General features: G+C 39.2%; 1 protein-coding gene across 1 annotated transcript in view; it reads left to right on the top strand.

The window, feature by feature from the left end:
• glra4a (glycine receptor, alpha 4a) overlaps window positions 1-20290 on the top strand; it is a 49812-nt gene extending 29522 nt beyond the window's left edge. Inside the window, 7 exon segments of the mRNA XM_053324129.1 lie at window positions 141-208; window positions 1751-1974; window positions 4832-4914; window positions 9836-9970; window positions 10858-11072; window positions 14071-14220; window positions 20000-20290. Of these exon segments, the coding sequence (XP_053180104.1) occupies window positions 141-208; window positions 1751-1974; window positions 4832-4914; window positions 9836-9970; window positions 10858-11072; window positions 14071-14220; window positions 20000-20290 (1166 nt within the window).
• The last annotated feature ends 226 nt before the right edge of the window (window positions 20291-20516 follow it).

Below are 20516 nucleotides of genomic sequence, written 5' to 3'. Positions count from 1 at the left end.
AAGTAATGGAGGCATTTGTCAATTTTAAAAGGCCACAAGAGATATACAATATCAGGGGTATTTCAATGCGGATTATGTGGGCCCATAATTCCCATGTGATGTGAAAGATGTGTATTTTTCTCTCTTGTTTCTTCCCACAGGCATACCTGTTAATGTCACCTGCAATATTTTCATCAACAGCTTTGGGTCCATCACAGAAACTACCATGGTAAATGCATTTTCTTACAAACACCAGTATTACATTTAAAAATCTTGCTGTAATTGATATTTGTTGCTAGATGATTATGGTCCTTCGTCCCCATCTGTCAAAACCCTGAACAGCAAGCTATCCAAAGGCTAACACCTGTAATGCTGCTTCTAATTTAAGTTTTTACTGAACACATGTACACTTTATGATGATTTATGATGGGCAATTTGTTGGTTGTGTTCATGTGCTGTGGGTATTGTGTTTGCATGTCTATGGGTGAGAGTCTGTGTAAGTATTCACTGTGATTTGTATTTTTAACAGCAATATTTGTGTGTGTCCAAGACAAATTTTCTTCAGGACAATAAAAGTCTATTGTATCTTGTGCTTTGTACTGTTTTAGCTGTAATTCTCCCATGATTTATAAAACAATCTTGAGACACTCTGTCCTCCATCCTCTTTCTTTCCTACCAACTTCTTGTCTAATCCACTCAGTGCTGAAGCTGTTCCCTGATATCTGTTTCCTGGAGGATAGCAGTACAACCTTCAGAGACCAATGGGTCACTGACATACTGATAATGAACTGTCCACTCTGCAATTAAAATGAAAAATTGAGAAAATGAATGAAAAGAGGGGCGGGGGAGGACAAGGGTTTCAGGTTAAAATGGCTGCCCTCAAGTCTGCATTGACAGTGTTACAGTTGCTTGGTCAGCATATTATAGCAGTGAACTGTTTAAGAGTGTCTGATGAAGGCCCAGAGGGCCAGACCTCTGGTCAGTTCAGTCCGGACAACGACAGCTATAGTGATGTTATTGTATGCACTACTGAAATATGCTTTTATTCTGATAAATAAACTGAACAGGCCAGAAAACAACTATCTACAAAGAATTAATTGCACAGATTAGAAATCTATTTAATTACTCATATGTTGGCTGCAGGCAGGAGTTATTGTGTTCATTGTATTGCCACCCTTCTGCTCACCAGCTGCACATAGTTGCAATGGTTTAACAAACTAGAGGATCTTATTCAATCAGCCTCTATTATCCTGAAATGCTGAGTGAAAAGTTGGATTGTCTGTAGTGCTTACTCATCCTTATAGTTGAGTGTTAATGTGTGTCAATATAAATAGAACTTTCATTTACATAAACAAATGTTTTATTAAAACCACTACTTATTTGTTTCAGCCATATTTTCTGAGGCCAAGTGTTCTCTGAACTCAACAATGATGGAATTGAGTGCAGTCATGTATTTTTTTTAGGACATAGAGAACAATGAATAGACATCACAGAAATTAGGTTTTATAGAGCCAAAAATACATTTTGTAGAGCTAGACTTTAAAGTGAAGTTCCATCCAACAGAGGTGGCTGTTAAAAGTTTAATCAAATGTTCATCTTATCATAGGGTACAACGGCTGTGGTGAATTCATATTGGTTTATAGAATGGACTCCAAGAGCAACCTGTATCAAAACATTCCCAGAAACTTCTCAAATCTCTAAGCTTTCCATCTGTACTATAAACTCCACTGGTGATATATTTTCCCATTAACTACCCTGGGCTCTTCCACAGGACTACAGGCTCAATGTATTTCTACGTCAAAAATGGAATGACCCTCGTCTGGCATACAGCGAATACCCAGATGACTCCCTTGATCTGGATCCATCCATGTTGGACTCTATCTGGAAACCTGATTTATTCTTTGCAAACGAGAAAGGAGCCAATTTCCATGAGGTCACCACCGATAACAAGCTGCTACGGATTTTCCAAGATGGCAGCGTTCTGTACAGCATCAGGTAAAATCATAATTATTTCACCAAAACTTTTCAAAATGCCTTTTCTGAAAGGCTATTGCTAAATAAGTAAATAAATATACACACAATGGACATGTTATGGTATATTTAAAAATACCTAATAATAATGTACTTTGAAATTGTGTTGCACTTTTTATTAAATTAGGTGGTGAAGATTTTTGTATCTCGGTACAGATTGTTTTAGTGGTATAATTGCCATATTGTCATAAAAATAGTTAAAATTTTGCCTTTAAATATGTCCAGACTTCTATTTGGGTCTACTTCTTCCAGCTAAAGTGAAGAAAATATTTAAAAAAAACATAAGTTCCTAGTCCAAGCAAGTGGTAGCAAGATAGTCCGTCCTATCTCCAATGTACCCTTCATCTCCAAAATTCTTGAAAAAACAGTTGCTTCCCAACTCCATTCTCACCTATCCCACAATAACCTGTATGAACAGTTCCAGTCCAGTTTCCACCCACTCCACAACATTAGCCGGTCTGCCTACTTCCACCTACGAAACATCGCCTTCGCCCCTCCCTTGCCCCCCACACTGCCGCCATTCTTTTCCACTCCTCTCCTCTTCAGCCTCCCCCACAAATCCCTCCATAAACTTCAACTGGTCCAGAACTCAGCTGCCCGTATCATTACTCGAACCCCCTCCATCCACCACATCACTCCAGTCCTCCAACAGCTCCACTGGCTCCCAGTTCAGTTCCGTATCCAAGTCCTTCTGTTAACATTAAAGGCCATCCACAACCTCGCCCCCCCCCATATCTGTCCGATCTTCTCCAGACGGGGAGTGATCATTGCTCTGCTCCCCATCTCTGGAATTCATTACCACCCCAACTTAGAAACATCGATTTCACCTATTTCAAATCACAACTCAAAAACACATTTGTTTAAAACTGCCCATTCCATCTGATGTCAATTGCTCTGTCACTTTTATATTGTCTTTATTTTTTATATTTTATATATTTTATATGTGATTTTAATGTGTTTTTAATGTGTTTTTAATTTCACTAATTCTGTACGGTGTCCTTGAGTGCCAAGAAAGGCGCCTTTAAATAACATTTATGAAATTATTATTTATTAAATTATAATATGTATATTTCACTGGATTTAACAGTGTTTGCTTTACTGAAGGTGACAGTGGACAGAGGGAGAGACATGCAACATAAGTAATCCGTTGTACTCAGTACAGCTATAGGGGAGAGTGGGGTAATTTGTGCCAAGGGGTAAGTAGTTCCACCCCGGTTATCTAGAAAACCATAGAAGAAGTTGCTCATGTGACCACATATTTTTGAAGAGGCATCCATTTCACTCATCTTGTGAAGAGGGGAGACACTTGGCTTGAGAGGTTGGCACATTTAAGTTCAAAAAACAATTTTTTGCCCTCCAAAGTAAAATTTCTATGATCAAGTTTTTTTTAATGCTGTGTTTGAACAATTGTAGACAACTTTGAAAACAGTTCATACATGTTTTAGTGCTTTAGTAAGCTACAGCATGAGTATATACAGTTAGCATGATACTAGCTCAAAACAGCTGGGGGATACATTTTTTTCAAAATGGTGGGTCTGGGGTAATTTGTGCCAAAGGCCTGGGTTAAGTTGTGCCAATGGGACAACTTAACCCAATTTATGATTATTTATGATATATTACTTAATTGTATTTTATTGTTATTGTATATTGTATTCTTACATTTGATCACTAAAACTATGTGATATTCTTAATTTTAGACCATCATGCCACACAAATACAAATACAAAAAGGAGACATTGAACCCTTCTATGCTCCGGAGGAGAATTTCACCTCTAGCAGCACAATACGAATGTTTTTATAAGTAAATTGTATTGAATTTGTTTTACTTTTATATAGCATTATCATTTGTGAGATTAAAATGATCTGTTTTACTTCAATTATCAATGGCACAATTTACCCCACTTTATTCTCTCTAATGGCACAACTTGCCCCCGGTAGGACACTTTTTTTTCCTAAAGCTATATTTCTCAAACTGTTTGTTTAAGATCCAAAGTAATTGTTCCCAGGGATGCACAGCATCCTAAACTATATGTAGATATCTTAGTTGGAGGCATTACTGTTGTCCCCTTGTTTTAAGGGCACTTTAAGTAAAAATTGGCACTACTTACCCCACTCTCCCCTACTTCTAAACACCACCTTATTTCACTCATTTATTGCATCCACTAGATTAGCTTACTAACCATGTTCTCTAATTATGGATCAAGAAACTTTGTTTGCTCTAAATACACAACGCAGTTTATGCAATGTTGGGAGTGTCAATCACTGGAGTATTCGTAGATGGTGAAAAAGATATTGTATCACCATAACACAGTAGCAAATGGGTGCCTGTGTGTATACTGCTGGCGGCTCTTGTTTCGCTTCTGGGCGATGCATTACAGCAGGTAATTACACAGCTCTTCTCCAGACAGACTCCCAAATAGCTCTCTCTCTCTCTCTTGCTCTCTCTTCTCCGAGGATTCTTGAAGGCTTAATGCATCAACACCACAACAAATAAAAGTAGAGATGCCTACACCAATTACTTTTGTTATTACGGTGCTACGAGGAGTAATCAAATGGCAGAGTAACTCAATATGTTTTCCAATTTGTAGGAACAGTCTTTTTTCTATTTTTCCAGTTTACTGCATTGATGTCATACAACCTACTTTTCATAATTTACCTCACGCAAAGCAGTTGAGTTCTGACTCATTTATTTTGCTGTTCCTTCTACCTTTTAACCTATCATTTGTCCTTTTGTTACGGTGTCTTTTCCTTGAATCCTTTCGTGCCTTTTGCTGTCCCCTATGGCTCTTCTTCTCTCTTTCAATCTGTTTTTCTATCTCAGGCTGACTCTTATCCTGTCCTGCCCTATGGACTTGAAGAATTTCCCAATGGACATTCAGACCTGTACCATGCAGCTTGAAAGCTGTGAGTCCTGTTTTCTTCCTCCTCCTTTTGTTTCACTCTCCTTTGTTTATTTTCCTTTGTTCCCTATTTTCTACCTTTTACCTGTCTTGTAAAGTGTCTAATCATGCATTATTCCAGAGATAGGAGCTGTATAATAACTATAGTATAAATGTCTCTAATTATTGAGATTATATTCACAAAGTCCTTTATGGAAAATGTCTGTTGAGGTTTCTTTATGTCTTTCTAGTTGTATTGCTTGTGTTAATGGCTATTTATTGATTTTATTGGCACTGTCCTGCATGTTCTGTGGTGCTGAAAACAGACAAATGACGTTTGCCATTATTTACTTGTTCAAATCTACAAAACATATTTATAAGAGGAGAGTTGAAGACATGTACAAAACGCTTTTAAACCACTTTAAAATGTTCTTTCTTATCACCCTGATAAAATGAAGGGGAGAAATAATAGTCTCCCCTTTTAGCCTTGCCTTGCCTTTAGCAGAGATAGTATCTGCCCTCATGAAACCAATTTCCAGGATATAAATAATAAAACTTTAATTTTGTGTCCCTTTTATTATATGTGACCCACCCCCTGTGCCTAGGGGTGACCTAATTTTCAGTCATAGGGACAAAAGAATTTAAGTCCTGCAAAAGGGGAAACAGAAGGAGCACTCGTACTATGGAGTCACTGCTCCTTTCCCTCAGTGTATCTCACAAATAAATAAGTCACACTGAATACTGGAATATCTACCTATGTTCTGATATGATTCAAAAAGGACAATATGTATTGGTTTGTTTAATAATAAAAATATGTTTAATTTGTACCACACTTTTCATTCCTAGTGAAACTCTACTGTTGCTGTATTGATAACATAGAACACACAACATAAATAAAATAGTAATAAGAGTTTAAATGAAAAAGCCTTCCTTAATAGAAAGGTTTTGAGGCCTTTTTTAAAGGAGTCTAGGGTCTGTGCTGCCCTCAGACGGTTAGGAAGGTTGGAAGCGTGGTGCAGCAGAGCAGAAGGCTCTATACCCCATGGTGCGGAGCTTAGTACTGGGAGCCCAGAGGAGCAAGCTGCTGGCAGATCTGAGGGTGTGGGTGGAGGTTTGTGGTATGATTAGGTCCTGTCGGTAGGGAGGCACGTGTCCATTGATGGATTTGTATGCGAGTAGCAGGACTTTGTAGTCAATCTTGAAGGAGACAGGGAGCCAGTGCAATGAGAACAGACTTGGTGCTATATGTTCGTGTTTTCACATACTCATCAGGATCCTGTCAGTGCTGTTCTGCATGTACTGGAGCTTTTCCTGCCAGTGATCCCATGGGAAGAGCATATTGCAGTAGTCGTTTTAATGCGATAAAGGCATGGACAAGTTTCTCTGCATTTGACAGGGTTAGCTCTGCATATGGTCATCAAAAGTCAGCTGAGGGTCAAACCTAACATTCAGAGTTAGTTACTGAAGAGGAAAGGGGGATGTCCTGGCGATCTGAGGTGAGATGATTCATGGGCGACGAGTGAATCTGGTATGGAATGCCAATAAGGAGAGCTTCTGTTTTGCTGCTGCTTAATTGGAAGAACTGTCTGATCATCCAGGACTTTGTCTCCTTAAGACAGGTGCTGAGGCAGGACATGACTACAGAAGGACTTGGGGCATTTTTGATGTATAGCTGCATATCATCAGCATAGCAATGAAAATACACCTAATGTCTGCTGAAGACACATCCAATGGGGAAGCATGTAAAGGGTTATCAGAATGGTGCTGAGAAACAATCCTTATGGAACAACACAAGCGACAGGGAGCATCTTCTCAGGTGCATACTCAGTGTTACTGGAAAGGTAAGACTGAAGCCACTTAAGTGCAGTGTCTGACAGTCCAGTGGCAGAGTGGATGTGCTTTAAGAGGATAGCATGATCCACTGTGTCAAATGCTTTGCTCAGGTCAAGGAGAATCCGGAGACAAGGGCAACCTGTATCAGCTGCCATCAGCAGGTTATTCATATCGCTAAGCAGAGCTGTTTCAGTGCTGTGTGTTTATGGTGGGTCCTGACCTTGGAAAGGAAATGGACGTTGAAGATAGGTCTGCGGCTGGCAAGAAATTTTGGTCAAGGGTGGGCTTCTTGAGGAGGGGGTGGATGACTGCGACCATGAGGGCAGATCGAACACCAGTTTCAAGGACGTAGACAGTTTGATCAGAAGACTGAGAATGGGGATGTATGATTTGAGCGGAGCTGTGGGAATGGGGTCCCAGGTACAAGTTACTGGGTTTCATCTTTCTAAGGATTTTCACAATGTGGCTCTACCTGATGCCAGTAAAATGGAGTAGAGACGGCAAGCTCCCAGACAGAGAACAAGGTACTCCCTCTTTGTACAGGAGGCACCATGATTTATTTCTGCAAATTAACCTCAGGACAAACAGATAAAAAATCTAATACACTTTGTGCAGAATGTACATCAGACAGCATAAGAACAAGAATATTAAGATATTTTACCCTTTAGTAGAATGAGGAAAGGAGACATCCAGGCCAACCGATGTGTGCTGAAGGCAGCTGTGTGTAGGTGTATGCATTTGGGTATCATGTCACATTGCCATTCGAGTAGATGTAATCATTTCTGATTAAAGGCCTGGTGAGGATACTTGGCCTTGTGTTGACAAGTGCTTGTACACCACCCAAGGGTGTGATCACCTTGGCTAGAGCTGAAAGTTAAGAGGACATTATAGGTTTTACTGCCATTACTGTAGCTGTGGCAACACGGTCTGTTCAACATGAGGAAAAGAGAGAGAGAGTGAGAGGCGGGTGCTGAAAAAAGAGAGGAGAGTTATCTTTCAGATTTGCGAGAGCCAGGCCAATCATCTTTACTGGCCTTTCATGCTACAGGCTTATATACATATATAAATAGAACCAACCATAAGATTCTGCCTTATACTGACACATCAAAGCCCCATATATGCAGCTTATACCACGTTGCTTTGCCTTGAGCCATTAGTGCCCAGTAACCTCAAATCCACTTTGTAACTTACACTATAAGTGAAAAGCAAGACTAAGACAGCAAATCAGAACGCATTACCATAGCTGCATTACGATAGTGGCTTTCATTAGGTGAATGGCTTTTCACATGAAAACTGAGATAGTATGTGACTAACAGTCATTATTCCACCTTTCCAAGATATTCCAGACATTCAGCCTCATGAATATCATTTTTATTGCACCCAGAATGCTATGCCAATTATGTTTTGACGCCCTCTTACTGTAAATGTGGCTTGGGGAAAAAAATTCAACCATTGGCATTGGTACTCCCCTTTGCTGGATGTAGAAGGATGTGTGAATGACAATAACTTTTCCTCATGAACAAGATAAGTGTGTTTTAGCGGTGTTGTTTTTCATCCGGGCAGTACGTGCAAGGGTATAACATCGTGAATAATTAATGTCTTTGTAATTCAGGCCCTAAAGGTTCCCAGTAGGCATCAGTATTATTCAGATGTGTGAGGAATTCTGCGTTGTTGTTGCATGTGGCATGCATTTTAATGTACCTATAATCTAGCAGCTGTCACACGGAGTACAACCCTTGAAAAGATCATACAAATCAACAGTTTTTGTGTGAGTTTGTGTTTCAAGTGTGTGTGCAAAATAATGTTTGCCATATCCTTTACTAAACTGCATATTCACTAACAAAATAATCTGATGTTCATATTCCATTATGTTACAATTTGTACTGTTTTTATTGGTGCAGCCACTTACATAGTGGAGGGTACAAGCAAGATTACAAACACTAATCAGCTCAGTGCGTGTAAGCACATACAGTATCTCTCACTGTCACAGGCAGATATGCTCCTCATCTTCCCCCCATTATTCTGTAACCTTCAAGCAACTGCGACAACACTGCTGTAGCTGTGGTGCATGTGTGACCTTTAACTGTGACAAACATGATGGCAGAGGGTATTGGGTAGCTGGACAGATGGGCACAGGGACATTACATCACCACAAGTGTCATTTCCCCCCTCTCTCTCTGAGTCTCATTAGCTAAGGTTTCTGATATTTCTGACTCAAAGATTATATGTTTGTGGTAACAAGATCCCTGACAAAAAATGAGGTTAAGAAGGAGAAAGTGGAGGAGGATCTCTGCAGTAATGAGAACGAGAATAAGAATATTTAACAGCTTGTGCAGTGGTGTACATGAATGTATCCAATTTTTTGAAATATACAGTAAACAGCCTCCTGTCAGTCAGTAACTAATATACAGTCTACTTCCAGCAACTAACAGCAATGTAATTTATTTAATATTTAAAATAATTAATTAGAAATATGTGAATCTGCAGCCAGTTGCACCAGATGCTTGTAAGTTCAAAATTATTCTTGTTATAATGTAAAAGTTTACAAGATTTACACATATTATTGGTGACATATCTGACCCTAGACTTCACATGTCACGGAAAAAGCCAATAAAGTTAGACAAAGTGACCAAATAATGACGTTAGCTAGATTATTAGATTATTTTTTAGTTAGATTATTTTGCCCTTAAAACAGCTATTTCTGGAAGATATGTTACAGTTCATGATACTACAGTCACTTATAGGTTGCTGCATATTGGACAGTGTCTGAGGTATATCATGACAAATTTGGCCATAATGCAGTGGTAATATGCAATTTTTTTAACCCAGTTTCATGAGAATTTGACACATTTGAGATATTTGATATAAGTAGCATCACCTCTTTCACAAGTGGATATGATTCTGAAAACAGTGAGATGCATCACTTTACCAAGATATGCCTGCAATAATAAGCAAGAAGCATGGAAAGATGAACAAATGGTGGAAAAAATCGCATTCTAGTCTATTCAAAATAATCTAAGATGAAGTAAAAGAAGGTTGACACTTTTCTTACAATTTCTCTTCATTTAGGTATCTTCTCCCACCTCCATATCTCCTCTGCTCTCTTTTCACAGTTGGTTACACCATGAATGACCTGATCTTTGAGTGGTCTGAAAACCCTGTTCAGGTGGCTGATGATCTCACCCTTCCTCAGTTTGTGCTGAAAGAGGAGAAGGATTTAGGCTACTGCACTAAGAGTTACAACACAGGTACATAATGAATTCCATTTTAAGTGTTAAATTGGTTGAATTGCAACTGAGTGATTCAACTGATTTATTCTCCAGAGGCATGAATAATTAATTAGGTATGATTAGGGGTGTCACGATTCTCCAAATCCTCAATTCAATTTTATTTTGATTTTAAGGTCACGATTCGATTCAATTCGATCCGATTCTCAATCCTTTTTTTTGGGTCCTTTTAGCACAGATGCCTATGCCATTTTTAGACTAATCATGAGTGATATAATCTCCATCAGTTGTTTGCAATGTACCACACTAAGGCCCTAATGTCAAAATTAAATAATTTATTTGCAATATAATGTAACAATTACTTGTTCCAGCAGTCAATTGGAAACTTACTGTAAACAAAAGAATCATGAAGTGAACCTTTTGTAACTGCAGTGTGCACTCATATTAGATGATTTAAGTTCACAAAAAAACAAAAACTAAATTAAAACAGCCTAATGTCCATAGCCATCCCTGAACAATTAAGTGTCTTAACTGTCCTAGCATGGTCCTAACTGTATCCTAACAGTAGCATCTCTGGTACTACAAATGCCCCTAAAGCGCTAGTTATTGCTTTAGTGCAGATGTCCCAACTCTCCCGGAGGTTCCAAGAGTCTCCCGCATATTGATAGCGGCTCCCTGACGCCCACAAATTATATACAATCTGTAGTGTCCTGATAGCTCTGTGTTGCTGCTTATTAGACTAATAACCCCCCACCCCCACCCCAGACCGACAGGTTCAGGTTAGAGGAGGTGACACCCCTAGGTATGATTGTGTGATAGTCATTTGAAAAATACACAGGTTTTATCCTACATATTGCTGTTTCTTTCACCAGTTCTAAAAAAGCATGTATTATGTCCATGTGCTGCAGGTAAATTCACATGCATTGAGGTGAAGTTTCACCTGGAACGTCAAATGGGCTACTACTTGATCCAGATGTACATCCCTTCCCTCCTCATCGTCATCCTCTCATGGGTGTCTTTCTGGATAAACATGGACGCTGCACCAGCCAGAGTGGGCCTGGGCATCACCACTGTCCTGACAATGACCACGCAGAGCTCTGGTTCCAGAGCTTCCCTGCCCAAGGTGAGTCTGAAGACCAGTGACCAAACCAAGATGTATGACAGTTTGTAGCAGGTAGACAGACATACAAGGGGTGACTGCAAAAAAAATGTTTTTTATTTAGAACCTGATGTTTGAAAACCTGATGTCAGACTATTTCTGACATGTCTTGCTTATGTCTGAAAATCAATGGAGCACAAGCAAAGTGAAGGTTCATTGCTACTGAGCTTGAAATACTGGTCACAGAAACCAAATGAGGATATTTTTAACTGAAATCATACTCTTCTTCTTGCAAGTAGTAAGTCTATATGAGGGGGAATGGCATTACATATTATCAGCTCAACACAAGAGTCAGGGATTAAATGAAAAAAATCTAATACCTATGGCCACAATAAGAAACTTGTCTGACATTTTGCTCTGACATATCCCCCTAAAAGTAATAGATGATTTTAGAAAGACTATTTCCTTTCTTACTTGATATTTCCTAAGCTGACAAGGGCAACTCAAATGCTCCCTGAAACAAGTGTCAGTACCCGAAAAATCCACTGAATGTCTGAGGACCAGAAAGGATAAATGGGTCATGCCCTCTAAATTCTGTCAAAAGAGACGTTGAAAGGGAAGCTCTGGAATGGGACGAGCTGTTCGGGCATATTCAGTCGTGAGATGCTGACTTTGCATGAGACTGACTGAGGACAAAGCTACAGACTAATTAGGGAGAATAAAAAACAACGACTGAGGGCATGTAAGGACACTTTCATGTGAAAGACATGCAGGGCAGGGCACACACTGTACCTGGAGAGAAAATGTGCTCAGAGGAGAGACAGAGACTGTTATATAATCACAAAAGCAAATACTTGTTTTGGATTGACCAAAAGTTGTTCATTAAATATGTGTTTTAGGATACTTTGATGATAGTTCTGGTCAACTGCTGTTCTAAACCAGCGCCATATTAGATAGCAGGTAACCATAGCAACAGTACCTCTGCCTCCTGCTTTATTACCAGTTAATTCTCACTAATGGTTCAAGAGTTTGACAGTGCATTTGGACGGTGCAAAATCCCTCAAAAGCCAAACATCAACAATGAACTGATCCTGTTAACAATTATTTCTGTGTAACCAAAACACATCCATAATCCACTCTGTTGCACTGGGTTACATGCTCCCTTATTACAATTAACTGAAGTCCATTTTGACCTAGTTGTGTATGCAGTATACCAGTACACCAAATGTAAGATTGAAAATAGCCTCTAACTCCATTTACTATATTTCAAAGAATAAACAGAGTAAAACTGTCTTCTTGGTCTTTAATCACCTAGAGTAGATAATAAAGGCTTTTTAACTTTTGTACTTTATTGAAGTGCTGTGTCTTTAATTTTGTGGTAGAGCTATTCTCTTTCTTCTATACTACTACTAATAATAATAATAATCATAATCATAACAATAATAATACTTTATTTTTGGACAGGGACAATGCACATTGATTAACATCGATATTTAAACATCTCTGTAAACATGCCGGATTATAGCAAGGCTGCTAATTTGCATCCGTAGTCCACAGTAAATAAAAAAATACAAATAGAAGAGACAGCAAATAAATAGATAAAATACAAATAGAAGCGACAACACACACAGCACAATACAATACACAATCAAAAGGATACCAGATCCAGACAGGATATAACAATGTAATAAAAACTAATGTTCAGTTAGTCTCAAGTCCAGTTAGTGGTCGCACTTTTGATTAGATTTGAGCCATTGTTTTAGTTGTCCTTTAAAAGAAGAGTATGTGGGGCATTCCCTTATTGTGGAGGGAAGACTATTCCAGATGTCCCCCCCCCCCCCCCCCCCCCCCCACAACAGACAACACGTTCCTCCCATACGTGGTGCGCCTGTGGGGAATCTCCTCTATCACAGGCCCTGGTGCTCATACCTCCCAGAGTTCTTTTCCTTATGAATTCATTCAGCAGTGGTGGAGCAAGACCATGGAGACTTTTATACACAAAATCTAAAAGTTTTAAAATTATAGAAACTTAAAAAATTATGTTTTTTAAGGGTCTTGCAGATATGGAAGGAGAAGGGTTTTTTTTATCCAGAATCTTTAGGGATTTTTCTATCAGTTTGAGTGCTGTCATACATGCCAGTGACCAGCTCGTTAAGCAGTAGTCTATATGTGAGAGGATCATACAGTGTGAAAACATGAAAGCTGCATTTTGTGTTTAGCAACCAGTCAAAAGTCAAAATATAAGCCGATTTTGCTTCACAGGACATAAACACTGCTGGTGTACAAAAGACAAACATCCTGTTTGATTTAATGCAATCCACCACTATCCTACCATGACAAACTGTTTTAAATAGTGAGGGTATAAGGAAATGTATACAGTGGAAAATAAACTACAGCCAATGTCGTTGTACTCTTATAATGGAAGAGGGCCAATTAAGAGTTTCATAAATTGTGAAATGAAGAGTTATGAAAGGACAGCCAGGAACAAATCTGCATAAACTATACTGAGAGGAAGAAGATTAAGTTTTGGATGCAGCCTGCTATACAACATCAGCATAATCTAATATTGGTAGGATGAGTTCCGATGATTAAATATGGCTGAGGTGATTCCAGTGTACACCAGGGGGGTAAGATTTTGTACTCTGACGGAGTGTCATTTCCTGTTTTTTTTTGTTTTGTTATTCGGCTCTCTATGTATCTGTAACAGTCAGCAAACTGCTGCTTAATTGAGTGAAGTTTCCACACATTGCTTTGCTCACTGGGCATTGCTGATGTGCTGTGACATATCCTCTCTCATGAACAACTTGGCCAGGGCTCTCCCCAAGTCTTGGCCGTGACCTGTCTCATGGCTATGTGTCAACTGCCCACATCCCACTGACTCATTACAATTCTAGGCCATCCTAAAGATGTGTGTCATTACATGCCAGAGCGGAGGAATGGGTAGATTTGTGAACAACCCACGGATTATCCATCAGCCTCATTGATTGGCTATTGATGACTCTGTGACCTTGTCTGTTCACAGGTGTCCTATGTAAAGGCTATTGACATTTGGATGGCGGTGTGCCTTCTGTTTGTGTTCGCTGCACTGCTGGAGTACGCTGCAGTTAACTTTGTCTCGAGGCAACACAAGGAGTTCATCAGGCTGAGGAAAAAGCAGCGGCAACAAAGAATAGTGAGTGTAAATCACACACACACATACATATTCACAGGCTAAGGCATGTTTCCACAAGATAAAACATACCCATACACACTGACATACTGTGTCACAAATTGTAGCAGTTTCTAAAAAAGTAAGCACTAGGAATACACACACAAACACACATGCACATACTCACTCACTCTAGTCCTTGTCAGCCCCTATAACATGACAACAACATCTTGTTATTGTGGGATGCTGTATATTCAGGAACTGACAACATCAACACGCTACAGCTGGCTGTCATATTACATGAGGAAGATCTGCTCATTTCAGCTTGTTTCCATGGTGAGCAATGACCTGTGAAGAGCCTTTGTGATCCTTTCCCTCTGTCACTACATTTGACACAGAGCAACAGCCCTGCCACCAACCCTGTGGCACTGGGATACCCTAACCCTGCATTCACACTGCAGCCACCCTGCTTGATATATTTGCTGTACATTCTGACCTGTTGTGAGCAATGTGAGAGACTTTGACTGCCTTTTTCCTCTGCCAATTTTAAGGTTTCTTGTGATACTGGTACAGGTATCTTTAAAGTGTTCTTTTGCACCAAGTCTAAAATCTCAGTTAGATTAAATATTCATTATGTACGGATGATTAAGCAATCAAAAAACATAGATATGGGGAAGTAATCTCCTGAGGTAGAATTTATGTAGACTTAACACTCAAAAACTCAGCTATTCTGCTTCTTTAGGACTGTGTGGGAGTGGTTTGATCAGATGTGATTGACTTTGTGAGCAACATAAGCCAACAACTCCACGGCTATCATCTCTGTTTGATTCCAATATGAATCCAATTCCAATCCCTAAACATTATTGATTTTAATAAGTAGTTCATTCATGCATTATAGATCAGTAATAAATCATTTGTAAGTACAATTGACAAATATATTTGCCTTTATCTCTCCCGCTTAACTTGCATTATTTTTTTATTATTATTATCTCTTCAAATTTATGATAAGAAACCTAAAATAGAAAGTTTGGCCACCGACTTTCTGGAAGGAAAAACACCCCCCCTCTCACACACACACACACACACACACACCCAGACACCTCCCCACCACCATTTATGAATGACTTCCGAGATGTGATTGCATATTGCAGTGTGAGACCAATTACCTTGTATTAATAACTTTCTCACTTTCCAATAAGCCATTACGACTGCTGTTATGTAAACCACACATTATCAAAGGGTAAGAGGTTTCTCATTAGCTAATATGCAATCAAGTCTGCAGTTGTGAATGTTATGATGTTACTATGAAATTGATTTTTGGCTGTCTAGATTGTCTATGGCTCTTTTCAATAATGTAACTGGTTAAAATGTGCATTGACAACATTTTCCTGATGAATTAAACATCAAATTAAAAAGATAAAGCAAGTTATGATAAGAGAAGATAAAAACCCAGTTATTAAAAGCCTATCACTGCTATATTAATCCCTAGAGTACAATTTATTGATATCAGTGATTAGTTACACATTTTAAATTGTTGGTATCATGTGTCATCTAAACATACATCCCCTAAATTGGATGCATAAATCTCAGTATCATCAAGGCAAACAGCTTTTAAATTGACAAATACAAGTGTTTACCTAGTGGTGTGAGAACTTTTGTGACATTAAGAGGTTACTCTCAAGAGAAACAGATAGGACCATCTTGAATATCCCATTAAACCGTTCAGAAACTGGGCAGCCTCCCATACCCATGGCAAAGTTCCCTGTAAAGGAACAGGAGTCCAGCAGATTTATTGGGCAGTCTGCCCTCCTGCATCTACAGAGGAGAGAGAGAAAATGATGGCTTTTAAGAGAGAAGGACTTCCCCTGTCTGCATCAGTTGCACAATTACTCCCACTGAGGACTTTGAGGTCGTAAACTATCCATCTGAGGAGTATTGACACATGACCTAATGTTGTACCGGAGAGTGGTTGGAATCAGATTAGTGTACAAATCCCAGACTGACCACGCTTAATCAGAGTGCCTTCACAGCCCTGTGTTTGGTGGAGAAAACACAAGAGCTATCAAACAACTTTAGTACAGTATGTCCACACAGCCTTCAAAACTGCAAAAGTTTAAAAAAAAATCTACACTTCCATTTATAGTCTTTACAAAAATAACTTGAATTGGCTCCTTGAGGACTCTTTTAGTCTTCAATGGCTGTTCTCTAAACTAACAGCTGCAGATAATGTCTTTTATTAACACACTCACAATGGCTCTTCTCTTAATTAAGGCTGAGAATGTCTGCTTGAATTTGGTGATTTGAAGTTTGTGTTTTTAACCACTTTATTTTTGGAATTGGACTGGTAGGTTTTTTTTCGTTTGTTTTTTTGTTGTTGGTTTTTTTTATTAAGTAGAAGGAATTCTTGTTCCCAGCAAAACATCCAAAAACAAATTTCAAAAGCTTTCATGCCAGACTTACTTGTCATCACTTGTTGTCCTGTTTTACATCAAACTGTAAATAAAAAAGTAGCAGTAATTATTACTTCAATTTGTCTACCTTCCTTTCCAATGGAGGTGTTTGCCTGTCAGGCTGGGAGTGTTGAGTCGCTGCGGAAAGCGAATGACATCCCTGGTAACAACTCAACCTACAGGAATCTGAATCAGCACTGCAGCGCCTGTGCCAGGGTAAAAACTGAACCCTGTTTTAACCTTGACCCTTCAATCCCAATTTCTGTCCGTGCCTCCAGCTTCCCAAATTGATTGTGTCATGCTTTCACCTCAAACTTGAACTTCCCCTGCCATCTTTGGTTGTGGGTTTTGCTGGTCTCACCCTGCCCTCCCTTTTTGACCGTCTTTATCCTAACGTTTCTGATTTGGAGTTCTTTTCCTTTTATCCCAATGTATAACCTATTTTAGGAATTATTTTACACTCAGACATTTATACCTCTTGTGCTCTCTTTTTCAACAGAATTTGAATCTCTTTATCTTTTAGGATGTACACATTTAATAGAAATATAGCAATATTTTAGTTTGTACATTTTATTTTAATCACCTGATTGTCTAATTTGAAGAAACACTATCATTTTTGAAAATACACATATATGCTTTCTTGTAAAGTTTTAAAAACAGTATATGAAGCACAGCCTGTATAGAAAGTTATGGACATAGCCACTAACAAGTCATTTCTCATTTGTTTGAACCACACGAAAACCTGTGTAAAAAGTGTAAAAAAAAAAGGCTACCTTTGCATATAGGCAGGTGAGCTGTTTCCTCGTTTCCAGTCTTAATGCTAAGCTAAGCTAGGCTAATCAGCTGATGGCTGTAGCTACATGGTATTGATCTCATCACCCAACTCAGCAATGTGCCATCATTATTTATAACCAAAACAGGCTATCAAACCTCCATTTCCACAGTAACTTTATTCTCCACAGAGCACAATGTGATAATCAGAAAAGTATCGACTGACGTTCATGCCAACAAATCACAAAGTGCACAGCCGCTGCAGGGAGCACAGAGTAGAGACGATAAGCACCTATTATCTTTAAAGAAACGCACCATTAGACTTTAGCACATGATATACTGTATCGTTTAGGAAGGAGTAGGAGGGATAATTAAGCTGTGCTGGAGGAGCTACAACTCCCTATTTCGCTGTTGTACAGTGCAATTTGTCATAGGGATGACAGATAGTTAGCACCTGTAAAGTTACTCATAACCAAGCAAGAAAAAAGAAGTTAAGTCTTTGTCTTTCTAAACAAGAGTGGAAGACACTGAAAGTACAAGGAAGGAGCAGTTGGCAGCAATCAGATGTACAAAAAGTTTTTAAAGGACTAAATGAATATACGGTGCAAAATTAATTTGACAATAAGCACCAGAGACAAGTGGAGACAGGTGTGCAACACATTAGTAGCACTGGACCTTTGACAGGGACTGCTAGTGTCTCACTGCCAATGCGTTCGGCAGAGTACCAGAGCACTGCCAGGGTCAGTGAGAGAGAAAGAGAGGAAGAAAGGAAGAGGGACACAGGGATCAGAGCTTTCAGGACACCTCACACTGACTACTAATCATCCAATTTAGATCCCACATCTTCACTTTCCCTCGCTAAAGAGAATCTCTCAAAGTGTCAGAGGGCTGTCAGAGTTAAGCTGCATGTCTATTAATATTTTCTTCAGAGGGCGGGAACAGTGTCTTATTCAGTGTAAAAAAAAAGAAGCAGAAGAAGTGCTTTGCCATTCATCAAAGCATAACACCAAGATTTTTTTAGGGGGTGGGATTGAGATCACGACTTTTTATTAATAGACATTTTGAAAGGTCTATCATTCTGCTGTTTTGAAACGAGCTAGAAAGGAGAGATGGAGGTTAATTATTTGATTAATTTTTAAAATTATAATTCCCTTTTTTCTGCTAATGAAGATGCCCTCTGAATCCCCTCTTTGTGTCAGAGAAACTTAACAGATTTTTTTTTTAAAGTTCATCTGAGCTTTGTGCCTGTTCCTCTCATGTATTACCGCTTCTGTCGAGTCACAGTTTCTCTGAAATAGACACACACAAAGCAATGTTTGAAAAATCCCAGGAGGTCAATTAGCAAGCCTTTGAGGTATTTCCAAAATCAGAGACTATTGTAACAATCTAGATGATAAAATATTTAGTTTACTTTCCAATATTGAGATTTTATGAGACTATATTTCCTAATCCAAACCACGGTGATGGCTGAAAATGAAATACTGTGCATTTTTGCAAAATTGTGAACCAAAGTTACATTTGTCTGCAGGGGTGCATTAATGAACGGGCTCACCTGGGCTACAGCCCAGGGCCTCCACCATGGGGGGGCCTCTAAAAATTGAGAATAATTATGTAGGCTAATGAACACTCGACCGTAACGCACATGACGCTACACTACATTGACATCTGGTGGTAAAACTGATGGGGATGGTGCGACACCGAGAGGCCCTCCCCCTTATTATTAGCCTAAGTGAAGTATTGTGCTGATGTAACTGTGTGTGGATGAGTATATGTTGGCTCATTTGCAAAAGTGAAATGCACATAGTTAATGGTACATACATTGGTACATACAATGGTATAAATAAATGGCACAGAGCCAAACATGACCTTGTATTGAGTTTTTATAGGCAAAATATAGTGTGTCAACTACTTAGGGATGGGGGGCTCATAAAGTCCTGTAGCGGGGGTGGGGGGGGGCCTCATATAGTTCTGTAGCCCAGGGGCCTCCAGTGATGTTAATGCGCCCCTGTTTGTCTGTATCATTACTTTCTATTATTTATGTTTCATACACATTCATAAGTTAATATTTGTATTGTGTTGTACAAAAAGAGAAAGGACGTATATGACGTTCAGCTACCTAGAAAAAAAATAAAATAATGATTTTTAAACCTGATGATTAGAGGATTTTGGAAATACCATCAGAACACCGTTAAGTGCTATAAAATGACCCTGTGGGGTTTTTTAAAAATTTCACCAGGTTTTATTTTTTTAGAGAAAGGGCTGCTTAACTCTTGAATATAACTGACTTGAATATAAAAAGGTAATCTATGAGTTGCACAAACTTGAGCTAGACCACTTTTCACACAAACACTGGCAAATCATCTACATTATTTACAGAAGTTTTATCCCTGAAGTCAAAACATTTTTCAACAGCAGCCCAGGTGTCTTTTTTCCTACGGATGTTCTCACTCTGTTGCCTTTTTGTGTTGCTACACCCCAAATGCATTTGGGAATCAGTCACTGTGTGAAAATGTAAAAAGCTGCAACCTAATTCTTGTTGACAGCGAGAGGCCAATCTGTTTTCCTTATGCTTGATTCCACAGGAGGAGGAACTGGTGAGAGAGAGCCGTGGTTTTTACTTCCGGGGTTATGGATTGGGTCACTGCCTCCAGACCAAAGATGGTACCGCTGTGGAAGGGCCCCCCGTCTTCACCCCCCCACCACCAGTTACCATGTACGACGGCGAGGTACTTCACAAGCGTTTTGTGGATCGGGCCAAGCGCATTGACACCATATCCAGAGCTGTCTTTCCCTTGAGCTTCCTCATATTCAACATCTTCTACTGGATCACCTATAAAGTGCTGCAACATGAGGACATCCATGCAAATTTGTAAAATGCTCTCAGCTGACTCCAGTTGCTATATTTTAGTTGTTTTTCTTTTCTCAGAACCGAAACTGCCTGTCAGATCTACATTACCATGATGAAATGTGTGAAGAGGCATATCTGCTTCTAAAAACCATTGCTAAAAAACTTTGTGCTCAGGTGCGTCTTCAGGATCTCAGACAAGGAGTGATTAAGCTGAAAGACAAGGTTAAGCTGCTTGGATTCAGGATGGTGTT

This window comes from Scomber japonicus, chromosome 8 (assembly GCF_027409825.1).
Source record: "Scomber japonicus isolate fScoJap1 chromosome 8, fScoJap1.pri, whole genome shotgun sequence".
NCBI lineage: Eukaryota > Metazoa > Chordata > Actinopteri > Scombriformes > Scombridae > Scomber > Scomber japonicus.
This window is presented reverse-complemented; position numbering and strand designations above follow the sequence as displayed.